This window comes from Aquarana catesbeiana, linkage group LG10, assembly GCF_042186555.1.
Source record: "Aquarana catesbeiana isolate 2022-GZ linkage group LG10, ASM4218655v1, whole genome shotgun sequence".
Taxonomy (NCBI): domain Eukaryota; kingdom Metazoa; phylum Chordata; class Amphibia; order Anura; family Ranidae; genus Aquarana; species Aquarana catesbeiana.
In genome coordinates, this window is record NC_133333.1 from 36,363,212 (window position 1) to 36,385,971 (window position 22,760).

Consider the following 22,760-nt stretch of genomic DNA (forward strand, 5'->3'; position numbering starts at 1 on the left):
GCAAATCTGTGATGGCTTGGGGCTTCTCAGAGTAGGCAGGGTTATGAATCTTCCAGTTCAGTAAATCTGTTGTGTTAAAAAGGGGTGTAAACTAGAGTCCGATATTCCTCCACCGCCTGTTCTCTTAAGGGCATTTGCAGAGGTATGTTGAAAGACGGGGCAAGGGTCCGGCTATTTGCATCAGGATTTCTCGGAGTGGAAGTGGACACTTGATTGGGGAGCCCATTGACTACTACTGAGTTCCCTATTTCTGTCCTGCCTATACCCAGAGTGTTAAGGTCAGGAGTATATTTACTGAGATTTGGCATTGACAAACTTGCTGAATCTGATGTAGGTGGACAACAACTTGAGTCCCCTTGTTTACTGGACGGGGCATTTGGACATGGCTCTGACCTGTCTCTATCTGAGGTCCGTTCATCTACATACGGGGGAGGCTGATCTGTCTCTTCGGGTTGAGAATATATGTGTTTTGTTTGTTTTGTCAGTGGCACTACTCTTGTCATAACTATAATTCTATACTGTTCCTCTTTTTGTGGCTTCTATCCACTGCAGGTCTTTATCTCCCATTTGTCCAAAGGATGCACAATCATCCAGACGGACGTTTTCTCCTAGCTGACTGACTGACTGACTGGCTGAGGATTTATCCGAAAGATGCACAATCATCTGGACGGATATTCCTCCTGACTGGCTGGCTGAGGATTTATCCGAGAGATGCACAATCATCTGGACGGATATTCCTCCTGACTGGCTGGCTGAGGATTTATCCGAGAGATGCACAATCATCTGGACGGATATTCCTCCTGACTGGCTGGCTGAGGATTTATCCGAGAGATGCACAATCATCTGGACGGATATTCCTCCTGACTGGCTGGCTGAGGATTTATTCGAGGGATGCACAATCACCCGAACGAACAGTCCTCCTGGAAGGTGCGTATTGGTCATGTTTCTGTGAGTCTGACATAATATTCTCAAATAATCTGTCAATGGTCTCCAGGTCAAAGGTTCCCTGTGGGGGCCACCGCGTTCCATAACGGGGCCAATCTTTCTCACACAATGCTATCAATTTCTCAGGACTAAGTTTTAAATTACAGTTCTTAGCAAATCCCTTCCTAAAGTTAGAGATCATGGTTTGTAGGGGAGATTCAACACTATGTTTCCCACCCATTCTTATAACCTAACAGACACCAAGACAGACACAGAGGGTAGGGTAGATGATGAGAATTCAGTAAGGGGTCTGAATCCTCGACACAGGTAGGGACAATAGACAACGCTTCCCTTGGTCAGTGGCCTGGACGTGGTCTCCCAGCCAGAAAACGCACTTAAAAGAGGACACGGTCACTTCACCACAAAGTGATGTCTCATACACACATCAATCATACCAGACACTCCCACCCAAAAATTACTGACTGACTGAGAATTTGTCTGAAAGATGCACAATCATCTAAACGGAGGTCTCTTCTCGGAAGGTGATCAGGCTTCCCTTCTCTCGATCCGTCGAGAGGCCGACTGGCTGTCTGACAGTTATCCCAAAACCAAAAGTAAAAAGCTCTCACCTGTTCCCGTTGGAGCTCCAGCTATCTACTGCTCGGATTCCCAGGTCCTTTTGACGCTACGAAGGTCGTCCACAGCAGGCCACCAAATGGGACACAGCACTCCTAGATAACAGTTCTAGAAGGCGCCTTTTGAGACTACGATATAACCCACAGGGCTGGCCTCTCGGACCATTCCTTGTAGGTCTGGTGGAAAACAGTGCCACCTGCCTCAACAGGTCACACCGATATTCCCCCCTCACGGCCAATGCACCAAATGTGGTAGCAGGTAGGATATTGGTAATGACTGCTGGACAGTAATGAACTTCTGGTATGCGAGATTCTTTATTCCATTCTTCTAGCTAGCCAGAATGGACACTCCTGGCCCGACTAATGTCTACACGCCAAGAGCGCCCGATACAGACCATTCAGTTGTACATATAACTTCCATTACATTACGTCACAAGCGAACAGACAATACATTTCCGTTATAAGACATTTTTTAACCTCTTAACCCTTGTAAGCAGTTAACCTACTCTTATGGGTGCAAAGCAGTTAGCAAAGCAAATTCCTTTTGTACTCTTGCAGTTTGCAGATTCTTGCGTTTGCGGTTTCCTTATCTTACTTACTAATCAGCTTGACATTTGCTAACTTATAGGAAAGTGTACGTCAGTGTGCTAAACCCAGGTGTCTGTGTTAAGGGGGGGTGAAAGGGTGAATTCAGTGTCTTTAACCACAGCCTGTAACATATTTTACAGACCTCATAAACTGTTCTTAGCATAGTATATACAGGAATGGCTTCTTAGCTGAAATTCTATATCAGCCTTACTGCACACATAACCATGGCCATATAAACTGGCCCCCGTTCCTACTTCAGTATAACCTAACACCAACAAATATTTAGAAAATAATATAAAGTCCAAATCTTCACAGTAGTAGGATGTTCAGTTTGAACGTAAATAGTAATCAAAATGAGCTATGATTGCTCTTACCAGAAATACCAGTGATATGAGCGGATGGCAAAAAACCCTGCCAGGGCCTTTGGAGTGATAGACCAGTCAGCACCGTCCGTTTTCAAATCAAAAACCCCTCAGTGGATGCAGGAGAAAAAACAAACAAAAGAAAAACTGGCCATAGTGTAGTATTTTAAATGTTAGGCATGGACAGACAGACATACCAAACACCCTGGTGTGCACATAACAACAACCAAAAAAAAGGGGGGGAGGGAAGTGAAAAAAACCCCACCACCGTGGCTGTAGATTGTGCTTACCGGCTCAAGGTGATAAGCAGGCTCTAAATGAGTTGGAAGCGGAACAAAAGTTGACAAGGAACACTTAGATTCATCCACATTGGCCCGAAGTTCACATCATCAGTACACCACCCAGAATACAAATGATAAGCTTTCCATGGTGAAGTACGTATAAAATCAAGTTTTAATAAGTAAAGTAATGCACTTACAAAATAAAAACACTCGTATCGCATAAAATATAAGTCGCCGGCCGGCATACAAACATGGAAGCGAAGCTCGTCCTACTTCCTGGTCTCGTGGTAGCGTCACTGCGTGCGTACCCAGACGCGTTTCGTCATCAAAAGGACGTTCTCAATGGGGACCAATGGGGCGTCCCCATTGATATCATTTAAAAACTGCATTTTGTATTGACTCGGGTTATCTTTGCGTAAAAATAAAATTTGTTTGATCAATTAAGTGTGACAAATATGCAAAAAAAAAAAAATCAGAAAGGGGGCAAATACTTTTTCACAGCATTGTATATATTGTGAGAGTGAGAGCCCCGCCCTCTGTGAAAATGAGGGTAAAATGGACACAGGACTCTCAAAGAGTCTTGAGAAGTTCCAGCAGAAGATTTGTGAGTAGAGAAAGCTATGCTTTAAGTTTTCTCTAAATTTTCTAAGTCTGGATTAGGGCTGGAAACTTGAAGACTTCAAAGAGCATTGGGAGGGATGGAGTCTTCAGTCTTGTGTCCGGGCTTTCCAGAAGTTCTGCAGGTTGTGCGTATGTCCAGGTGCACACATTCATTATTAGGCAGATCTGAGCATAGCTCAGGGGAGTTGGTGTGGGAGCAGTTGCTGCAGCCAGGAGGGAGGTGTGCTACCGTTTAAGAACCAAGGCAATATTCTTGAGATGGCACTCCATGTGGGAGGGGTTCCAGGTCAGTGGACTGAGAGAGTTGGGCCAGCTAACAGAGTCGGGGAGACCATAGCTGAGACAACTGGAAGAGAGAGTCCTGGGGACCAGAGAGGACCGTAAGTCTTGGAGGAGTGTGAAAGGCTGGAGTACCCCTTCCTAGAGGCCAGGAGTGGGCCCGCCCAGCTTTGTACTGCGACCAAGGCTGAGTGAGCCTTGAGAGCCAGGTGGCTTGGCATTTTTTTTTTGTGTTGTAATTTTTGGGAGAAGAACCTCTGTGTGGGCAACCCATGCATGTATGAACATTCATTTTTGTTACTTTCAATAAAAGTAGGCTACCACGCCCTTAAACTGAAGTTCCTGTTGGCTGTGAACTCACTGAAAACGCATCTACCACAGAGCTAGACATCCCCCATATTACAATATACACACACACGTGTTTGAACTCTGGGGTGCACCCTACTTATGCAATAGGCTGCACACCCCTATGCTTCTACTCCTTAAAGGATGATATTTTAGGTATATGTAGAACAGGATGGGTGCCTTATGTGAGTCGGCTTCTGGACTTTTCCATATCTTGGATACTCCAAAAGAAAGATCTTCTTGCCATTATTCCACCTATGATCCTGTCCTGGGAGCTTTGGGTCTTTCTGCCTATGTTTTTGTATTGCAGCTCCTTCTCTTACATTGTCCACAGTGTTAGCTGTTTTTGTATGATTTTTTACAGACAGTTAAAGAGTTATGCCACGTACACACAAAAGCGGATTTTCTGTCGGAAAAAACTTGGATGGTTTTTCCGACCGAATTCCGCACAAGCTTGCAAAGGTTCTCTGAACTTTCGACCGTCAAGAACGCGGTGATGTACAACACTACGGCGAGCTGAGAAAATGAAGTTCAATGCTTCCGAGCATGCGTCGAATTGTTTCGGAGCATGCGTAGGAATTTTGCGCGTCAAAATTTGTACAGACGATCGCATTTTCGGATAGGAACTTTTTCTGACCAAAAAATTGAGAACCTGCTCTCAATCTTTTGCTGGCAGGAATTCTACCAGCAAAAGTCCGATGGAGCATACACACGGTCGCATTTTCCGACCAAAAGCTCTCATCGCTCTTTTGCTAGCCAAATTTCCGATTGTGTGTACGCGGCATAACTCCACTTTTATTGAGAAAAAACATTCCCCTCTGGGTGTCTTTGTACATTGCAGGGATTTTTAACAAACATTGTTTCAGATTCCTACCTTTTGTTATTCTGAAGAAATAGCTGTTTGTTTATCTGTGTCCATGTGCAAAGTGAATCTGTATGGGAGTGATTTTATAATTATCAATCAGCTGCTGCACCTGCAGGGCTCTAATGAGGAAAGTAGCAGGGTCTGCACCCCTTTAGACATGATTTCCCTTTGGAAGTATTTCACCAAAAATGCAATTTTTGTTGCAGGGGATGCTCAAAATTGAATTTGTATCTTAGTGCAGACTTCTAGGAAAGTCCGTGAGCCAATCACACAAGCAGGAAACGACATTTCTGGGGGGCGTTCTGTATATCACCTGTGTACAGAACACCTCCAGGTTGCCATATTGCATTTTACAGAAAATTACAGTGATATAGTGCTATATTAACCAGTTCCCACCCAACCATCAATCTGCTATAGGCTGGGCGGGAACTGGTTAATATAGCTTACACAATTGCAACACAAGTCATATTGTAATTGAACGTTATTAAAAATGACCTTTCCTTGTTGTTCTTTTCCCTAAATTCTGGCTGGGAAACATTTTTCAGGGAGGAATTTAACATAAAGAAGTTAAGTAATAGTAGGTTTATTATAGAGATCTGTACGTCACACCTATGGAGAGACAGATGTGGAAGGAATAGGGACAGAGAGATTGGGGTCCAGAAAAGAGACTCTCCTCTAAGCAGAAATAATTGGAAATTATATTTAATCATCACACTACACCTTAAATAGAGAATGTTTTAATGATTTCCTTTAGGACTGATTCAGTTTTTGGGGTACAATGAATGTCAATGATTTATCTCACTGTAAGGTTCCATTCACACTTGTGCGACTTGTCATACGACTTTGGACATCCAAGTTGCAATGACAAGTCGCAGCCCATTCTTTTCAATGGCACCCCTTTAAATTGGTGCGAATTAAAGTTGCAGCAACTCTGCAAAGGTGCCTGCATTACTTTGATGTGACTTTTGATACGACTTTGATCCAGGGAGTGTAAAGTCAGATCAAAGTCGCACTCAAAGGTGCTCCGAAGTCGCAATGGAAATCGTATGACTTTGTAGTCAAGCAAGTGCGAATGAAGTCCTAGCCTTGTCAAGCATGAAGTTGGCACAAACACATAACACAAATATACTGACAAATATATCAGGTTTTGTTCCCAATGTGTAAATTTGTACTTGTGTAATGTTATATTTAACCACCTCAATACAGGGCACTTACACCCCCTTCCTGCCCAGACCAATTTTCAGCTTTCAGCGCTCTCACACTTTAAATGACAATTTCTCAGTCATGCAACACTGTACCCATATGAAATGTTCGTCCTTTTTTTTCACACAAATAGAGCTTTCTTTTGGTGGTATTTATTCACTAGTGGGTTTTTTATTTTTTGTGCTATAAATAAAAAAGACCGTAAATTTTGTGAAAATTGGACACAATTTATACGGCTACATAGCTTTGGTAAATATAACCCAAATTAGTGTATATTATTTGGTCTTTGTGAAAGTTATAGAGTCTACAAACTATGGTGCCAATAAAATGAAAATTGATCACATCTGATCAGGCCTTCAGTACATCAGGTGTATCTCATTTCTTGAGACACTAAGGCCCCTTTTACACTGGGGCGGGGGCAGAGTCGGCGGTAAAGCACCGCTATTGTCAAAAGTGTACCAGAAATGCATCAAAAACACGTCAAAAGCATGCATGCAGAAACAAATACAGAACACATCTGGACTGCGTTTCTATACTGTGAACCGGCCCTTAGACGACACGGAGGATGATAGATTCTCAGTTCTTACCGTGGTTGATTTTTAGTGATAAAGCAACATTTCATCCAAGCAGTAAAGTTTTGTGTCACAATAATCACATATGGGGAAACTTGGGGACACACTTAATAGTTTGTAATTTGTTATGTAACTGTAACACATCTTCATTATTAACCGCTTGCCACCCGCCCGCCGTCAAATGATGGAGGGACGGTGCGGCTCTCGCTCTGGGAGGACATCATATGACGGCGCCCCAAAACAGCCGCTATCACGCGCCCACAGGGGCATGTAGCGCGGCGATCGTGGCCACGCCGTGTTGTTAGGACACAGCGCGACCCCGTTCTCTGTAATGAGCCATGACTGCGGCTCTTTAACCATGTGATACTGCATATTCCCATCGCACACGTTCCTGGATAAGATCTCAAAGTTTGGGTGCTGCAGCAACAGCCAGCTAGAAATTGGTTTAAGACATAAAGTAGATATTTGCCGGCACACCATGGATCGACACAAAGTAGTGTCCAAACGGATTATATTGCATGATCACAACACAAGGAGAGTGCAATGTTTCGGGGTCACACAGGAGCCCTTGCACTACTTTGTGTCGATCCATGGTGTGCTAGCAAATATCTACTTTACTGATCATCAGTGCCCTGATTACAGAAAAGCCCCAGCAGTGCCAGCAATGCCACCAATCAGTGCCCATCAGTGCCACCAATCAGTGCCTATAAGTGATGCCAGTCAGTGCCTCTCATCAGTGCCCACCAGTGCCTGCTTATCAGTGTTGCTCATCAATGCCCATCAGTGCCTGCTCATCAGTGCTGCCCTTCAATGCTTATCAGTGCCTCCCATCGGTGGTGCCCACCAGTGCCGCCCATCAGTGTTGTCTATCCATGCCGCCTATCAGTGCACACCAGTGCTGCCCATCAGTGCCAACCACTGCCGCCTATCAGTGCCCACCAGTGCCACGTATCAGTGCTTACCAGTGCTGCATATCAGTGCCACCTATCAGTGCGGCATATTAGTGCCTCTTATCAGTGCCACCTAATCAGTGCCTATAAGTGCCGCCTCATCAGTGCCCATAAGTGCCACCTCATCAGTGCAGCTTATCAGTGCCTATCAGTGCAGCCTCATCAGCGCACATCAATGAAGAAGAAAAATTAATTACCTACAAAATTTACTGACAGGAAATAAGAACAACTTTTTTTTTTTTTTCAAAATTTTCGGTCTTTTTTTTTTTTTGAAAAAAAGAAAAATCCCAGCAGTGAATAAATCCCACCGAAAGAAAACTCTTTTTGTGTGAAGAAAAAGATAAAAAAATGTATTTGGGTACAGTGATGTATGACCGTGCAATTGTCATTATAAGTGCGTCCGCTCTGAAAACTAACAAATGGCCTGGGCAGGAAGGGGGTAAAAGTGCCCAGTATTGAGGTGGTTAAATATAACTATTTAAAATCGGGTCATTCTTTTTGAAGCACACTGTGTATATACAGTATATATATATATATATATATATATATATATATATATATATATATAGGTATTTATATATATATATATATATATATATATATATATATATATATATACAGTTATGCATTTAGTTTAACAAAAACATTTACACCATAAAAAACACTCACTGTATGTTAGTTTTAATAAATTCCTTCAGTCAGCCAATGATAGACCAGCTTCCCATGATAGGTGGAGTCCAGGCATTATATATATACAACAAACTCTCCCAGCTCTCCACCTGCATTCTCACCTGCCAAGATGTTGTTTGCTGTGAGCCTCCTCCTGCTGTGTACTGGAATCTTTGCTTCTGCAGGTAAGACTTCTCTCCCTTCCCATCTATTTCCACCTTATAGGGAGATTAAACACTATAAAGTTGTCTGCATTTATCCTTTTATACCCAATCAGAATCTGGTATTAAGCATTTTGGAATGGGAAAACTAATCTAAGTGATTTCTGATTGGTTGCCTTGAGTTACTGTACATCATTGCACTTTGCACTGATATTACATAAGCCTGCAAATCGAATGCATCTATTCTAGTTCACGATTCTCTTAAAGGGCAAGTCATTCCAAAAGAGAGGTTTCAGTTTTCCACAAATGCTGGATACTTAATAACCCCATGGGCATTTTTGGCTCTTGCACGTTCAGAATGTGAGATATCTACACTGCCTTTCATAAAGTCCCTGTGCTTGTATTCAGGTCTCACTATTCTTTGTGCAGCATCCAAAGTTTCAGCCAGTTATTAATTTTATTGCACATCCCGACATCTACATGCTTTACACTACAGACACACACAGATGTGGACAGATTTTAAGTGGTATCCGAGCCCCGAGCTTTACGCTCCATTCACACCTTAGCCGCGATTCTGCCCGCGATTCTAAACCGTGTTAAAACGCGGGACGCACTTGCAATGCCATTACTCCTTAATGGCACCCCAATTGTGCCGTGATTGACGCGCAATAAATCACGCTGCAATCGCAGCAAATTGCAGCACGTGGCACTTGTTGCTCAAAAAGGAGCAGGAGCATATTCACTGCGCAACTGGGGTGCCATTAAGAAGTAAGAGGCGTCCCATGATTTGCTGCAATTTGGAATTGCGGACAGGATCGCGATGATTCCGCCCCCCCCCGCAATTCGAATTGCCTAGATGTGAATGGAGCCTTATTTAACTCCTCAGTGACCACCATAAATGAGAAAAAAATTGGTGTTGGTTGGCTGATCTAGCTTTTTTTTTTACATTGCGCTGTAACACCATGGTACATCTTCTCAATGTGCTAACGTGCAATGATGAGCGCTGCCCTGGTGATAATGCTCAATGGAACATGCACAATAGTATGACTAAGTCCTTGGCATAAAACAAATTATGGTAAATGTAGGCATTTGAAAATTATATATTTTGAAATAGTGAAAAAAATTTTTTTTTTTCTGCAAACATTTTTGTACTATATTTTATATATATATATATATATATATATATATATATATATATATATATATATATATATATATACACTGTATTTATTGGCATATAACACTCACTTTTTCACCATGAAAATTGGGTGCAAATAGTGCATGCGTGTTATACGCCAATACTTCAGTTTTAGCTGCTTCGGAGGGGACAGGGAGGGGGGGCAGGACGAGCACCGTCAGATTACGTGCAGTGAGAATCTCCTGTTTACTTGGCGGCCTCTGTAATAGGAACTCCCGTCTCCTGGGCCACCATTGGACCACTGTTCTGTCTATCATAGGAGATTCTCACTGTATGTAATCTGTCGGCGCTCGTCCCACCCCCCTCCCTGTCCCCTCTGGGCTGCAGATGGGCATCGATCAGGCTGCACTGATGGCAATGGTGAGGCTGCATTGATGTCGACTGATGAGGCTGCATTGATGGCACTTGTGAGGCTGCAGATGGGCACTGACCCTTATTTTACTTCAAAGTTCCTTATTTAAAATTTAAGTTTTTTTCCTGAAACTTCCCTCTTAAAATGAATGTGCGTGTTATACGCCTGTGCGTGTTATACATCGATAAATACGGTATATATATATATATATATATATATATATATATATATATATATATATATATATATATATTTATAAATATTCTATTATGCATGTACATCATAGGCCTTATATGATTTTTCTTGAATTCAGATTTTGAGTGCAAATCAATCCCAGGAAAACTGAGACAGATTGATGCCGGCGCTGGTGGAGTGTTGGGTGTGAACAGTAATGATGACATTTACCAATGGGTAGACAATAACTGGAATCTCGTTCCTGGGAAGCTCATCCATGTTTCTGTTGGACCTGCTGGAGTTTGGGGTGTGAACAGAGCCAACAACATCTATAAGATCCAGGACAATGACTGGGTGTCTGTATCAGGTAAAAATAAAATACACTTTGATATATTACACACCAAATATGAACATATATAATACATATTTATATCATCCACACAATATTGAGATATTCTGCTTTATTTTAGAAAGTACATAGAGGCATTTCTTTCATTCTCTAAAAAAGACAATGCGCTGTATTTTGTTCTCTGTTTTTCACTTTTGGGCACTCCTGAGTCTGGATGGAATGTGGAGTTGTGCATGTAGATTTAAACTGGTTATAAACCATACCTATACTTACCTGCTTCTGAGCTCCAGGTCTGTCCTCTTCATCGGAAGGCCCCACAGAAAGACGCTTTCCATGGGAGCACCCATGTGAGCTCGCTCCCGAGTCCTGCTGCTGCGTCCATTGACACAGACTGCGGGACTTGCCCTGCCCCTTGCTCCCGTGTCACAGCTTTTGATTGACAGCAGCGGGAGCCAATGGCTCCTGCTGCTTACAAACTCTCCAATGAGGAGAGCGACGGCAGCTGGAGCTGCTGTGCTAGTGCACGGCGCTGGATCAGGCTCAGGTAAAAAAAAAAAGGGGAGTCTGGGGAGCAGCTGCAGCGCACAAGGTTTTTTCACCTCCATATATAATCTTTACAACCACTTTAAATTACACCTAAAGGCCCCTGTATTAGAGTCTATAAAATCCAGTTACGATGTAATGCACAAACCTCATAAAATGAGCAAAAAACTTCCTTTATCTTCCCTGACTGAACCAAATCCTTCTTCATTTGTGCCTCACACACTCCCCCCTCCCAGACACTGCAGCTCACAGTGGGAGGAGTTCAGCAGCAGAGGCAGAGCTGTCACTCCATAAAGCAGTGGGCGGGACTAGGTGTGGCCAGGATCTGATTGACAAGCTATAGGCTAGTGTATATCAACAGTGACAATGATAATAGCCAAACACCCAGAAACATTTTTCATCCCTTCTGTAGAGTAAGTGGCAACTCTGCTCTAAATTCAGGAGCAGTGCAGCATCATTACCAAGCATCATCACAGTAAGTTTCATTAGGAAGACGCCACTGCCAGGGTATTTCTGGGACTTTGCAAGGGGGCTAAAAGAAAACAGTAAATGCGGATACACTTATAATTAAGTGCTGCAGCGCATATTTTGCAAAAGGCCATAGTTCTACTTTAGGCTACAGCCCACTATTGGTGAAATCAGGTGACACCATCAATTACAATGATCCTCCTATATAACTGTTATATTTCAGAAACCAGTTCTTGATACACTAGATCCTCTAACAAAATGTGCTGCGCTGTCCAGTTCAGTGAACTCCTAACCAAAAAAACATCCACATAGCTATACCTGCCAGTATACTCACATTTGCAAGTGCAACCCTAGTAGTATTATAAACTAGTAAATATAAATGTTTCTCACCATACACAGTGAAATAAACAGTGATAAAATACACATCACAATACCAAAGAATACAAAAATCAAACAATCAAAAATTCAAAAAGACAAAAAATTAAAACTAAAGTCAATTTAAAAATAAAAGATAAGTGTCCCAAAGCTTTAAAGTGATTTATGACTTATAATCATGTGTTTAAAGCGGAGTTCAAGGCATATTTTATCAACTGATGATGTCATTGTTTGTTAGGATGCCGGCGGCTAGAAGGTCGTAATAGTGCACAATTAAATAGCTTTGTGTAACTAGAAGGCAGGCTTGATCCACACGCTGGCTTGTATACAATTTATGGGCATTTTTTAGGCATTTTGCCAAGGCACCACAGGGTGCCTGTGCACCCTGGGTGAAAAAGGCTGGTCTATAGTGTGTGAGTGCACATTGATAGCATTACCTTATAAGGTTTTTTGTTTTTTTGCTTGGTGTTATTGGTGCTTATGTTTTTGTTTTTTTCTTAATCATATGTGTGAACGGAGGTCTTAGATAGCAGCACATGAAGTACACACTTACATTTTTAGTCCTGGAAAGTTTGGATGGACATTTTCCTACTACAAGGAAAAATGACTGCCCTGCTGTGGTAATGTTGTGTTCCCCAGGCTGGTGGGACATGTCATTGGCCTTGAGGTGGCACAGGACATTTTGCATAATTGTTGCCTGTTCTGTAAAAAGAAGGACACTTGGCCACTATATTCTAATTAATAATGAGATCTATGTTACTACATAGGAGTGTTCCAATCCCATTTAACTATTGTTTTGATCTTCTCTCTGGTATTACACCTAATTTAATGGGTCAATGTTGTGTTTTGTGTTTTTTCAACAGGGCTTTTGAAGCAGGTAGATGCTGGTGGTAGAAAGTTCTTGGGTGGAGTGAATTCACAAGACAACATTTACTGCTTGGGACAGAGTGACACACTTTCAAAATTTCCTACTTTATCCTGGACACAACTGGAGGGGGCACTGAAATATTACAGCTGTGGGCCACTGGGCTGCTGGGGAGTCAACAGCGCCGACAATATTTACTTCCGCTACAATGTCAGCCCAACAGCCTGCCAGGGAACCAAATGGCAGCTTATTGAAGGTGCTCTGGAGATGATAGAGGTTGGCACAGATGGTTCAGTGTACGGTGTCAACTCAGCAGGCGACGTGTACAGAAGGTATTTTTTGTTTAACTATGCATGCAGTAGCATTAAGGCACTGTAAAAAAAAAACTGGCAATTTGGTAATGAACTATTAATTGTGAATGTTGAGGATGAGCCAGTTAGACAAATACATATAATTCAGCAACTGTACAATTATGTTAGCAACTTTTTGCTCCCTTTTCAACTGAGATGATGCTTTCTGAACCCTCAGCATAGGCATTAAATGATACATCCAGTGACCATAGTTTTTATATATCCTTCATTTGTCAGTCTGGAAAGCTTATCCCAGTAATGCCAATGATGGCCAGGATTCCTTCAAAATTTCCTTAGAGGAAGCGCTATTTTTAATATTACATTTTATGTTGTATAACTGAGAAAATTTTTTGTTTTAGGGATGGAATCGGTGCCAAGAACCCAACTGGAACATCCTGGACCCAGTTGGAATTCTGCGCCACATTCAAACACGTTACTTATGACAACGGCTATCTGTGGCTTATCACCCCAACTGATGACATCATGCAATGTTCAGTCAAAGCCTGATTTGGCCATAACACAAGACCAAGCAGAGTACTCTATAGTGTGATCTGAGCCGAGGTGATTACATGGACTGCTCTCTCTGTCTACTCATCTCTGTCAATTGGTATTTGGGTATTCTTGTATTTCTGCAATGTTTTGCATTGCAAATATTTCTGAGCAAATAAACTTTTTTTTCTAAAATTGTGTCCTTTGTGATTGTCAGAGAAATGTTGCTAAAAAAAACATTTATCTTGTTTTATCTCAGTCAATGATATTGAATTAGCTAGTCTGAAAGGGATCAAAAGAATGGTGTATCAGGTCCTCCACACAGCCGCAGACCATGAGGCTAATTTACTATAGGTGTTGAGAATCTTCACTCAATAACTTTTACCATTATTTACTTTAAATATCCAGTCATGTGTAGATAAAATAAATACAATAAAGAGGAATTTGCTTTTTACATGGTTGGATAATTGAAGATTCTCAACTCCTTTAGGAAATCGACATCAGTGTATTTTGATATGCTCACAGCAGAGTGAATGAATGAATGAATGAATGAAAGACTTGTATAGCGCTACAAATGCAAACTGAATCGCCTCAAGGTAAGTAATGTAGCTATGGCCAGATTTCTTAAATTGGTTTTAAACCCTCACATATACCCAGTGAAGTTACTGGCCTCAGGTTATACACAGAAATGAAACAAAAATTCAAAATACATTATTTGTACCTGTTTATCTGCAACCCTCACTTCTTTACAGCCATATACATGTGAACCGAGCCTGAGGAGCATTCTTCCCACTGACCACCAATGTAAGGGGGTCATTTGACATGTTTCATGGTTCTTCCATTTGACATATGAAAAACTACTAATTCATGTTCTTTTTGGTTTGCATGACCTGCTCTGAAAAATAAAACTTAAATAAACAGTCTGGTGGTTGAGTATTATATTCGACTTTCCTCATCCTAGAATAAACATTTATTTAATTTATCTATCTAGAGAGACTGTGTTGATGATGCTTTCCATGGTGTATTGATGTCTCATGCCTTACATAGTTTTGGTAAAGGAAACCTGTACTGAAAAAAGTACAGCCTTCTGAGCTCCTTCTGAAAATACTAGATGTCCAACTGTCTGTGGCTTTGTCATACTCTGTTATTGACCCTGAACAAGCATCTAGCAAATGATGATAGAATGAAGTCAGTGACTAAGAAAGTATAGACATTGGACCAACATGACAGCCTAACATTCTGGCACCTTCAGAGTTCAGCATCCCCTATATTTCACCTTTTATTAGATTTAACCCACCTAAAGAAAAGAAAAAGAATAGAAGAGAACATCAAAACATCACGGTACCTCACTACCAACTTTCTCGAAGCTGGGTACCAAATTACCTAAAAATGATTCCAGCATAGTGCAGTAGCACATAATTGTGGGATTTCAGGCAGCTTGCTTTCCCCGAGGCAGTGATGAGGCACAGTAACATCACTGGTAAGGACGAGCTTGGGTTTAGTCTGAACCTGGGTTTGGACTGAACCCAGAAAAAATATGTCACTCCCGTCAAAAGCCACCCACTCAACTGTGGCCAGGGTATTACCCGCCACAGAGCTACGCACACACATAGAGGCGAGGGTGCTCATGACCTCATCGACTTTATATGGTGACATGACCATCTTAGGTCAATTTCATTGACCTAAAATGGCCATGTGGCCATCTTAGGTCAACGATGTCATGAGCATTCCTTCCTTTTTTGTTTAGGTACAGCTGAAGGACGGGGAATGCCCTGGTCAAAGTTGATTGAGTGGCAGTGTGTAGGAATGACAGCTTCTTTCCTGGTTCAGTCTGAGCACAAGTTAAGACCAAACTAAAACTCACCGTTAATCACATTAAAGAAGAGCTGGGTTCCTAAGTGAGTACATTTTTTTCCTAATAGGGTTTACTTTTAGTTTTTATTATGCGTTTTTATATAGGGGTGGGGGTTTTAAAATATGCAGGCCTTACATTTTCATGCAATGTTTGCTTTAGGCCAAACTTTGTTTTTTAATATGATTTGGATAGGATTAGAAAGTGGTAACACCTATGACAGCTTGTTCTTGCTGTCAGTGTGTCCACTGAGATGATTCATCATCTCCACTAATCCTGATGACCATTGTGTTCAGGGTGTTACATTTTCTTATGAAGACCAGGCAGCAATAAAACTTTGAACGACCAATAAATCAGTGTAATGCCGCTGGATTAGAGTAATGTTTGCCTTCAAAGGTGTATTAGAACTTCCAAAGTCTGGTTGAAATTAATTAAATAAGTTGGCCACATGCACTGTATATGATGAAGATGAGGAGTGCCAGAGACAAACATTAAAAGTAGGTTCATTTTATTTTGAATTCAGCATAAAAAGAAAAAAAAAGAAAAAAGCCAAAGTGATTCAGGGATCATAAAACATTCCTTTCACCGGGGCCTTTTTTTTTAAGGGGAAAGCGCATTAGTCAGTCTTGTGTACTTCAATTGGCCAGTGGGCTGCCTGTCAGGTCTATGCATTCTTCCAGTATTTCAAAGTACATGTAGAAACAAGGTTTTTAAACAAATATATATTTTCATATGTATTTACATTAACCACTTCAGCTCCGGAAGGTTTACACCCCTTCATGTCCAGGCCATTTTTTGCGATTCGGCACTGTGCTACTTTGACAAGTTCGCAGTTGTGCGACGCTGTACCCGAATAGAATTTATGTCTCTTTTTTCCCACAAACATAGCTTTTGGTGGTATTTGATCACCTCTGTGGTTTTTGTTTTTTGGGCTATAAACAAAAAAGTCCAACCGTTTTGAAAAAAAACAAAACAATGTTTTGTACTTGGATAAAACATATCCAATTTAGGCCAATATATATCTGCTACATATTTTTGGTAAAAAAATTCTAATAAGCGTATATTGATTGGTTTGCGCAAAAGTTACAGCGTCTCCAAACTATGGGATTTATTTTTTATTTTTATTTTTTACTAGTAATGGCGGCAATCAGCAACTTATAGCAGGACTGCGATATTGCGGTGGACAAATGGGACACCTAACTGATACTTTTGACACTAATACAGTGATCAGTGCTAAAAAAAATACATTGTCACTGTACAGGAAGGCAGGGAAGGGGTTAACATCAGGGGCGATCAAAGGGTTAAATGTGTTACCTGGGAGTGCTTAATAACTAGCTTTGACTGGGGGAGGTAAAGATCCATGTTCCCAGAAACACAGGATCAGTACATTCCCCTCTCACAGAACGGTGGTCTGCCTTGTTTACATAGGCAGACCGCCACTCTGCCTGTCTCCTGAACGATCGGAGGGGGGGTCCCAGCGGACATCGTGTCCGCCAGACCTACTAATTGGCTCACGCTGTGTCCAATCACAATTTGAGCGGGTTGCCTCACGCACGCCCCAGACCCGGAAGTGTCAGATCACATACTAGGTACATGATCTGGCACAGAGCATCCGCCCTGCCGCAGTATATGTGAGTGGGGCCCTCGCAAAGAGGTGATCAAATACCACCAAAAGAAAGCTCTGTTTGTGGGAAAAAAGAGACATAAATTCTATTTGGGTACAGCTTTGCACGACCGCGAACTTGCATATATACGTAAAACACAGATAAAAATAACAATTAATCCCCATTCATTTTAACAATATTCAGACAGGAGGTACAAATTTAGCCCAGTTGTTATCCTTGGACATTTGTTTGCATTGTGTTTCTTCAAGTTCATCTGTAACTTGTTAACTTTTATACCAAATGTACCATTGTTCCTTACTGTTCTATCCAAACCCACTTCCAACCAATTAAAATGTAATAAACAAAAAAAGATGTTCTATAAAAACATGGAATAATAGACAGTTATAAAAAGACCATAATATAATACAGTTCTCTATTCATAAAAAAAATAAAAAAAGAGAAAAACAAAAAACAATTCCTGAATTTAGGTGGAAATGTCAATTCATATCTTATTCCCCATAATTTAGCATTCCAAGTAAGGTCAGTATTTTGTCCCTTAGGTCATTCAATAAACACCCACTGGGAACTGGATTTGTTCAGACTGCTAAATCTTCGCTGAAAACATATCCACTTTATTAATCCAATCATGTAAAAACTTGTTCAGATTATTTTGAATACCCAATCATGTGCAGATGTTTTTCACATGATTGGATAATTGAAAATAATATTTAACTTAATTTTTTGGGGCAAAAATTCTCAACTACTCTAAATCTGTTTAATCATCTTAGAATTCTGATTTACTAAAAAAACGGAACATTTTCACACAATAAATGATGTGCATATTCGCTTTAATTATCCAATTATTTGCAGAACAAATACATAGAAGGGATTTTGCTTTTTACAGAATTGGATAACTGAAGTGCAGTTTTGTGTGAACATTCTCGACTCCTTTAGTATATCAGCATCATGTTCAGTGAAGATTCTCATCTTCTTTATATCATCCTAATTATCTCAGAACTCAGATATAATGAGGCTGATCTACTAATAGAGACAATGTCCACACAATAATGTGTGTGAAAATTCACTTTGATTATCTAATTATATAAAAAATATAGCATGAAATGCTGGGGTAACAAACACTTTAAGGTTAGGTTGTGGTTTGGGGCATTGGTTTAGGGATTAGATCAAGTATTTATGTTGTGGTTAAAGTTTAGGATGATGGAGTTTGTGTAGGTTAAGAGTTATGCCGCGTACACACGATCGGACATTCCGACAACAAAATCCTGGATTTATTTCCGACGGATATTGGCTCAAACTTGTCTTGCATACACATGGTCGCACAAATATTGTCGGAAATTCCAAATGTTAAGAACGCGGTGAGGTACAATACATACGACAAGCCGAGAAAAATGAAGTTCAATAGCCAGTGCGGCTCTTCTGCTTGATTCCGAGCATGCGTGGAATTCTGTGCGTTGGAATAGTGTACACAGGATCAGAAATTTCCGACAATGGATTTTGTTGTCGGAAAATTTGAGAACCAGCTCTCAAATTTTTGTTGTCGGATAATCCGACCGTGTGTACTCGGCAATAGGATTAGGGATTATTTTAAGATTAGGTTGAGGAATGGTTGATTAGGTAAGAGTTGGTTAAGGTTAAGGGGCTATGTTGTGGTTTAGTGTTTAAAATAAGGGTTAGGTTTAGTGGCTTTATTGTAGTTAAAACTTAGTGTAGGGGGGTTGGTTAAGGTGAAAAGTTAACATTATGTTATTAAGTAGTTTGGGATTCGGTATTTGGGTTAGGTTGCAGTTAGAGGTTAATTTTAGTTGTAATGGGCCGTACATACGATAGGATTTTCCGAAACAAATGTTGGATGTGAGCTTGTCGACGGAAAATCCAACTGTGTGTATGCTCCATAGAACATTTGTTGGCGGAATTTCCGCCAACAAATGTTTGAGAGCAAGTTCTCAAATTTTCCGACAACAAGAATTGTTGTCGGAAATTCTGAGAGTGTGTACACAATTCCGATGCACAAAAGTCCACGTATGCTCGGAATCAAGCAGAAGAACCATGCTAGCTATTGAACTTCATTTTTCTCGGCTCACCATACGTGTTGTACGTCACCGCGTTCTTGACGTTCGGAATTTCCGACATTTGTGTGACCGTGTGTATGCAAGGCAAGTTTGAGCCAACATCCTTCGGAAAAAAACTACGGTTTTGTTGTCGGCAAATCCTATCGTGTGTACATAGCTTTACATTTTAATTACAGTTTAGGTGTAGGGAGTATGGTTAGGTTAAAGGGTAAGATTAGGATTTATCCTGGGGTTAGTTTGGGGTGCAATGCTTAGGTTGAGGCTTAGGGGTTCTGTTGGTGTTTGTTGTTTGGCATAGGGGTTAAAGTAAAGTTTAATGGTAATTTGATGGTTACACTGAGCTTTGGTATAGAGGTCAAGTTAAATTTAAGAATTTGGTTCAGCATTATGTTGAGATTGCTGGTCAAGATGAGGGGTTGAGTTAAGATTTTAGGAGCAATGAGCTGAGTGTGAGAGTATGTGAAGGAGGGAGGGTAGAAGTGGTGATGTTCTGGGGTGTAGTGTCACATACCCCTATAAAGCTTGCAAGAAATCCCAAATGAGATAACAAATAAAATATATCTCAGGTGTAAACAAAGTCAAAAATATATAAAGTGTGAACCAAATATGCAAATGCTCTGTGTCCTGGTGCAACAATTTGATATGCTCTTATATATGACCTCAATGTGGCTCATATGATCAAAATACAAAAGATAATACCATGAATATGTAAACCACAGTGCATGTGTTTAAACACATATTTAAACATAAAGTGACTGGTGCCCTTTACATATGTATCTAAGGTGATACTCTCATATATTAATTGAAAAATTAAGACGATATGTGCTATATGCAAAAATAGTCCATATGCCGTATTGATGCAATAACAGAAGAATTTTTTGGAAAAATAGAAGTAAAAATAGAAATAAAAATAAAGTGACAAGTGCTCTTCATAAACTGTGCTTTGTGCTTCTTATGGATGCCCTATAGGCACTCACCGGAACCATTCACCCCACACAGGGGTATTGTGCTTTCACAGTATCTGCCACTGTGTAGCAAATGGCTTTTTCCTTTGTCAGCTGATTGTTTTTGTGTTTGCGGTATGAGATATAAGATATGAGGGTCTCCTTTAGCTTTCCCTTCGTAGCTCCCACATGCAGAAAAGAGACATCTGCATAGTTTATTACCATTTAAAAAGTGGAATTTATTTATAGAGATGAAAATGTACTCACATATAGTGCAGTAATACAGGGCTTTGAAAAACATGAAGCCGGGATGGTTTGTGTTCCACGGCTCGAAAACGGAAGTGATGCAAAGACACTGGTAGCCCCGCCCTACACGTTTCATCACTGGGACGTCATCTGAAGCTGCGCCATCTTGCTACACCATCCAGTTTAAATAGCATGAGGTGTACCCTGATTGGTGGTCATGTGACCGTGGCCATTTTTGGTTAGTCCAAAAAACAAATGGAAGCACTGATGGTAGTGTTGCTGTATTGCCAATCCATACACTGCACCCAAAAAGGGCAGATGTATACTATCCCGCAATGGTACATGGTTGGAAATTTTTGGCCTTGAACAGACTGATCTCGCAATCGTCAGTGCAGGCCACTAACGGGGACACCGCATGCCAAAACAAAACAAATATTATGATGCAAACATTACTGACTGTTTAAAACGAGTAATTCATTTTATTTATTCATTTTTAAATTTTATTTTTAAAACTGAGAATCACACAGCCAACTATGTATGGAAGATATAAGTTCACTCAGCTGCAATTTTTTTGATTGAGGAAACACTGATTGTCCTGTACCAGAAACAGTCCTTCCAAATTTTAGGAGCATTCAGAAGCATCAGAGATGGCTATGACAGACATGAATTGTAAGCCCAGGTCATTATTATAACCTGTGTGGCTGGCCTGTGCCAGTAAAAAGGAGACACCAGCTACTGCCAGCTGTACAATATTTATAAACCAGATCCTGTAGTCAACCAACCTAAATCAGGGGATACACCACACATTTACCACAAGGATCATCCCAACCAAAGATGATATTTTATTTATAGGAGGAACATGATGGCACATGTTGTGAGTCAGCTCCTGGAATCTTACATGTCTTCTACTCCAAAAATAAGATCTCTTTGACATAATTTCAGCTGATTGAGGAGAGCAGAGTGACTGAGAGATGAGCTCATCAGTCAGCTCATCAGCTGTTAGATGGAATTGTGGAGAGCAGATTGAGTAGGCTTACCCCAGCGGTGGTCAATTTACTATGTAGTAATGGAAGGCTTAAACTGGGGCCACACATAATATTCAGTAAATGTAGTGCTTCAGAAGATTGTGAGTAACTGCTCAATACACTGCTGGAGATGGTAGAAACTAGTGATATGCTACAGGTGTAATTGAAGGCTGGAAATATTCTGCAGGAGGGTGTTAGAAACTGAAGACATATTACATGACACTGCTAGAGATCACTGCCATTGCATTCCTACAATTCATTGCTCCAATTTCTGGCTACCCTTGGGCTACAGGTTGGTTCTCAGGGGCTTAGTCAGTCTGGAGCCGAAAATACTGACAGCAAAGTGAAGTAGTGCCAAAATATCCAGCTCTTCCTGTGCTAGGTGGGTGGTTTCCTCAATGACCCCTGATGAAGTAGAGGAGTGCCAAATGCAAAGAGCAGAGATGTGCTTTTCTTTCACCACTCTCACATTGATCTGCTTTTGCAACAATAAAAATTTGAATGGATAAGCCTTAGGGATGAGCCTGGGTTCACCTCCAGGTTAGATCTGAAACCATGTTTGACCAAATACGAAAATCAACTGTCAGTTCCGGCCAAATGAGGATGGGGGGTATTCCCCACCCTGCAACTGACGTACACAAAGAAGCAAGGAAGCTTGTGAAATCATTGGCCTAATTAGCGTAAATTTGAACCCAAATGTTCATTCGATTTTCTAATGGGACCAAATAGTTTGTCATTTTGACCACTGTAATAAGTAAATTTGAAAGAGCAGGATCGAAAGATTTTCTTGAAAAACAAAACTCTAACTGAGAATGTGGTTTTCATTCTGGAAAAATCAAACATATTGTAAAGAAACCTAATTAATACATCTGGGGTTCAAATAGCAGGTCTGGACACAATTTAAGGGCTTTCAAACAAAGTTGGTTGACTCAATGATGGCATGAAAGAATGTTCGGATAAACAATTTTTGTGAAATTCCCTATATACTTTTTCACAAAAGACTACTGGTATGACCAGCATTATTCCATGTTTTTTCCCTGGCCTCAGTGCCCTTTTCTGTTGTGCTCACCTCCAACATAACAGATCTTTGTGATTTACTAGCTGTCTTTTTTTGTAATGTTTTTATATGATTAGTCCTGTCCAGTATTCATTGATGATATTTTGTGATATGTATAGTGTATATATGTGCTCATTATTTTAAACCTATGTTTCTTAATAAAAATGTATATACTTTTTACACCACTCTCATACCTCATTGCACTATTTATCCCTTTCCAAATATCCCACCTAGAGAAAATTTTATTTTTTTCAATGTCTTGTTACTTGGGATGTGGGATAATCTAGTGCGTATTCTGTGACATTGAGCACTTTTTCAATTATT

The 22,760-nt window shown here is 40.7% G+C and overlaps 1 protein-coding gene across 1 annotated transcript; it reads left to right on the forward strand.

Moving 5' to 3' along the window:
* Positions 1-8,404: 8,404 nt before the first annotated feature.
* Positions 8,405-13,813, forward strand: LOC141110582 (fish-egg lectin-like). The gene is made up of 4 exons (XM_073601996.1): positions 8,405-8,479; positions 10,319-10,546; positions 12,778-13,111; positions 13,489-13,813. Exons 1-4 carry the CDS (start codon positions 8,425-8,427, stop codon positions 13,634-13,636), a joined length of 765 nt encoding a protein of 254 aa, XP_073458097.1. The 5' UTR covers positions 8,405-8,424; the 3' UTR covers positions 13,637-13,813.
* The last annotated feature ends 8,947 nt before the right edge of the window (positions 13,814-22,760 follow it).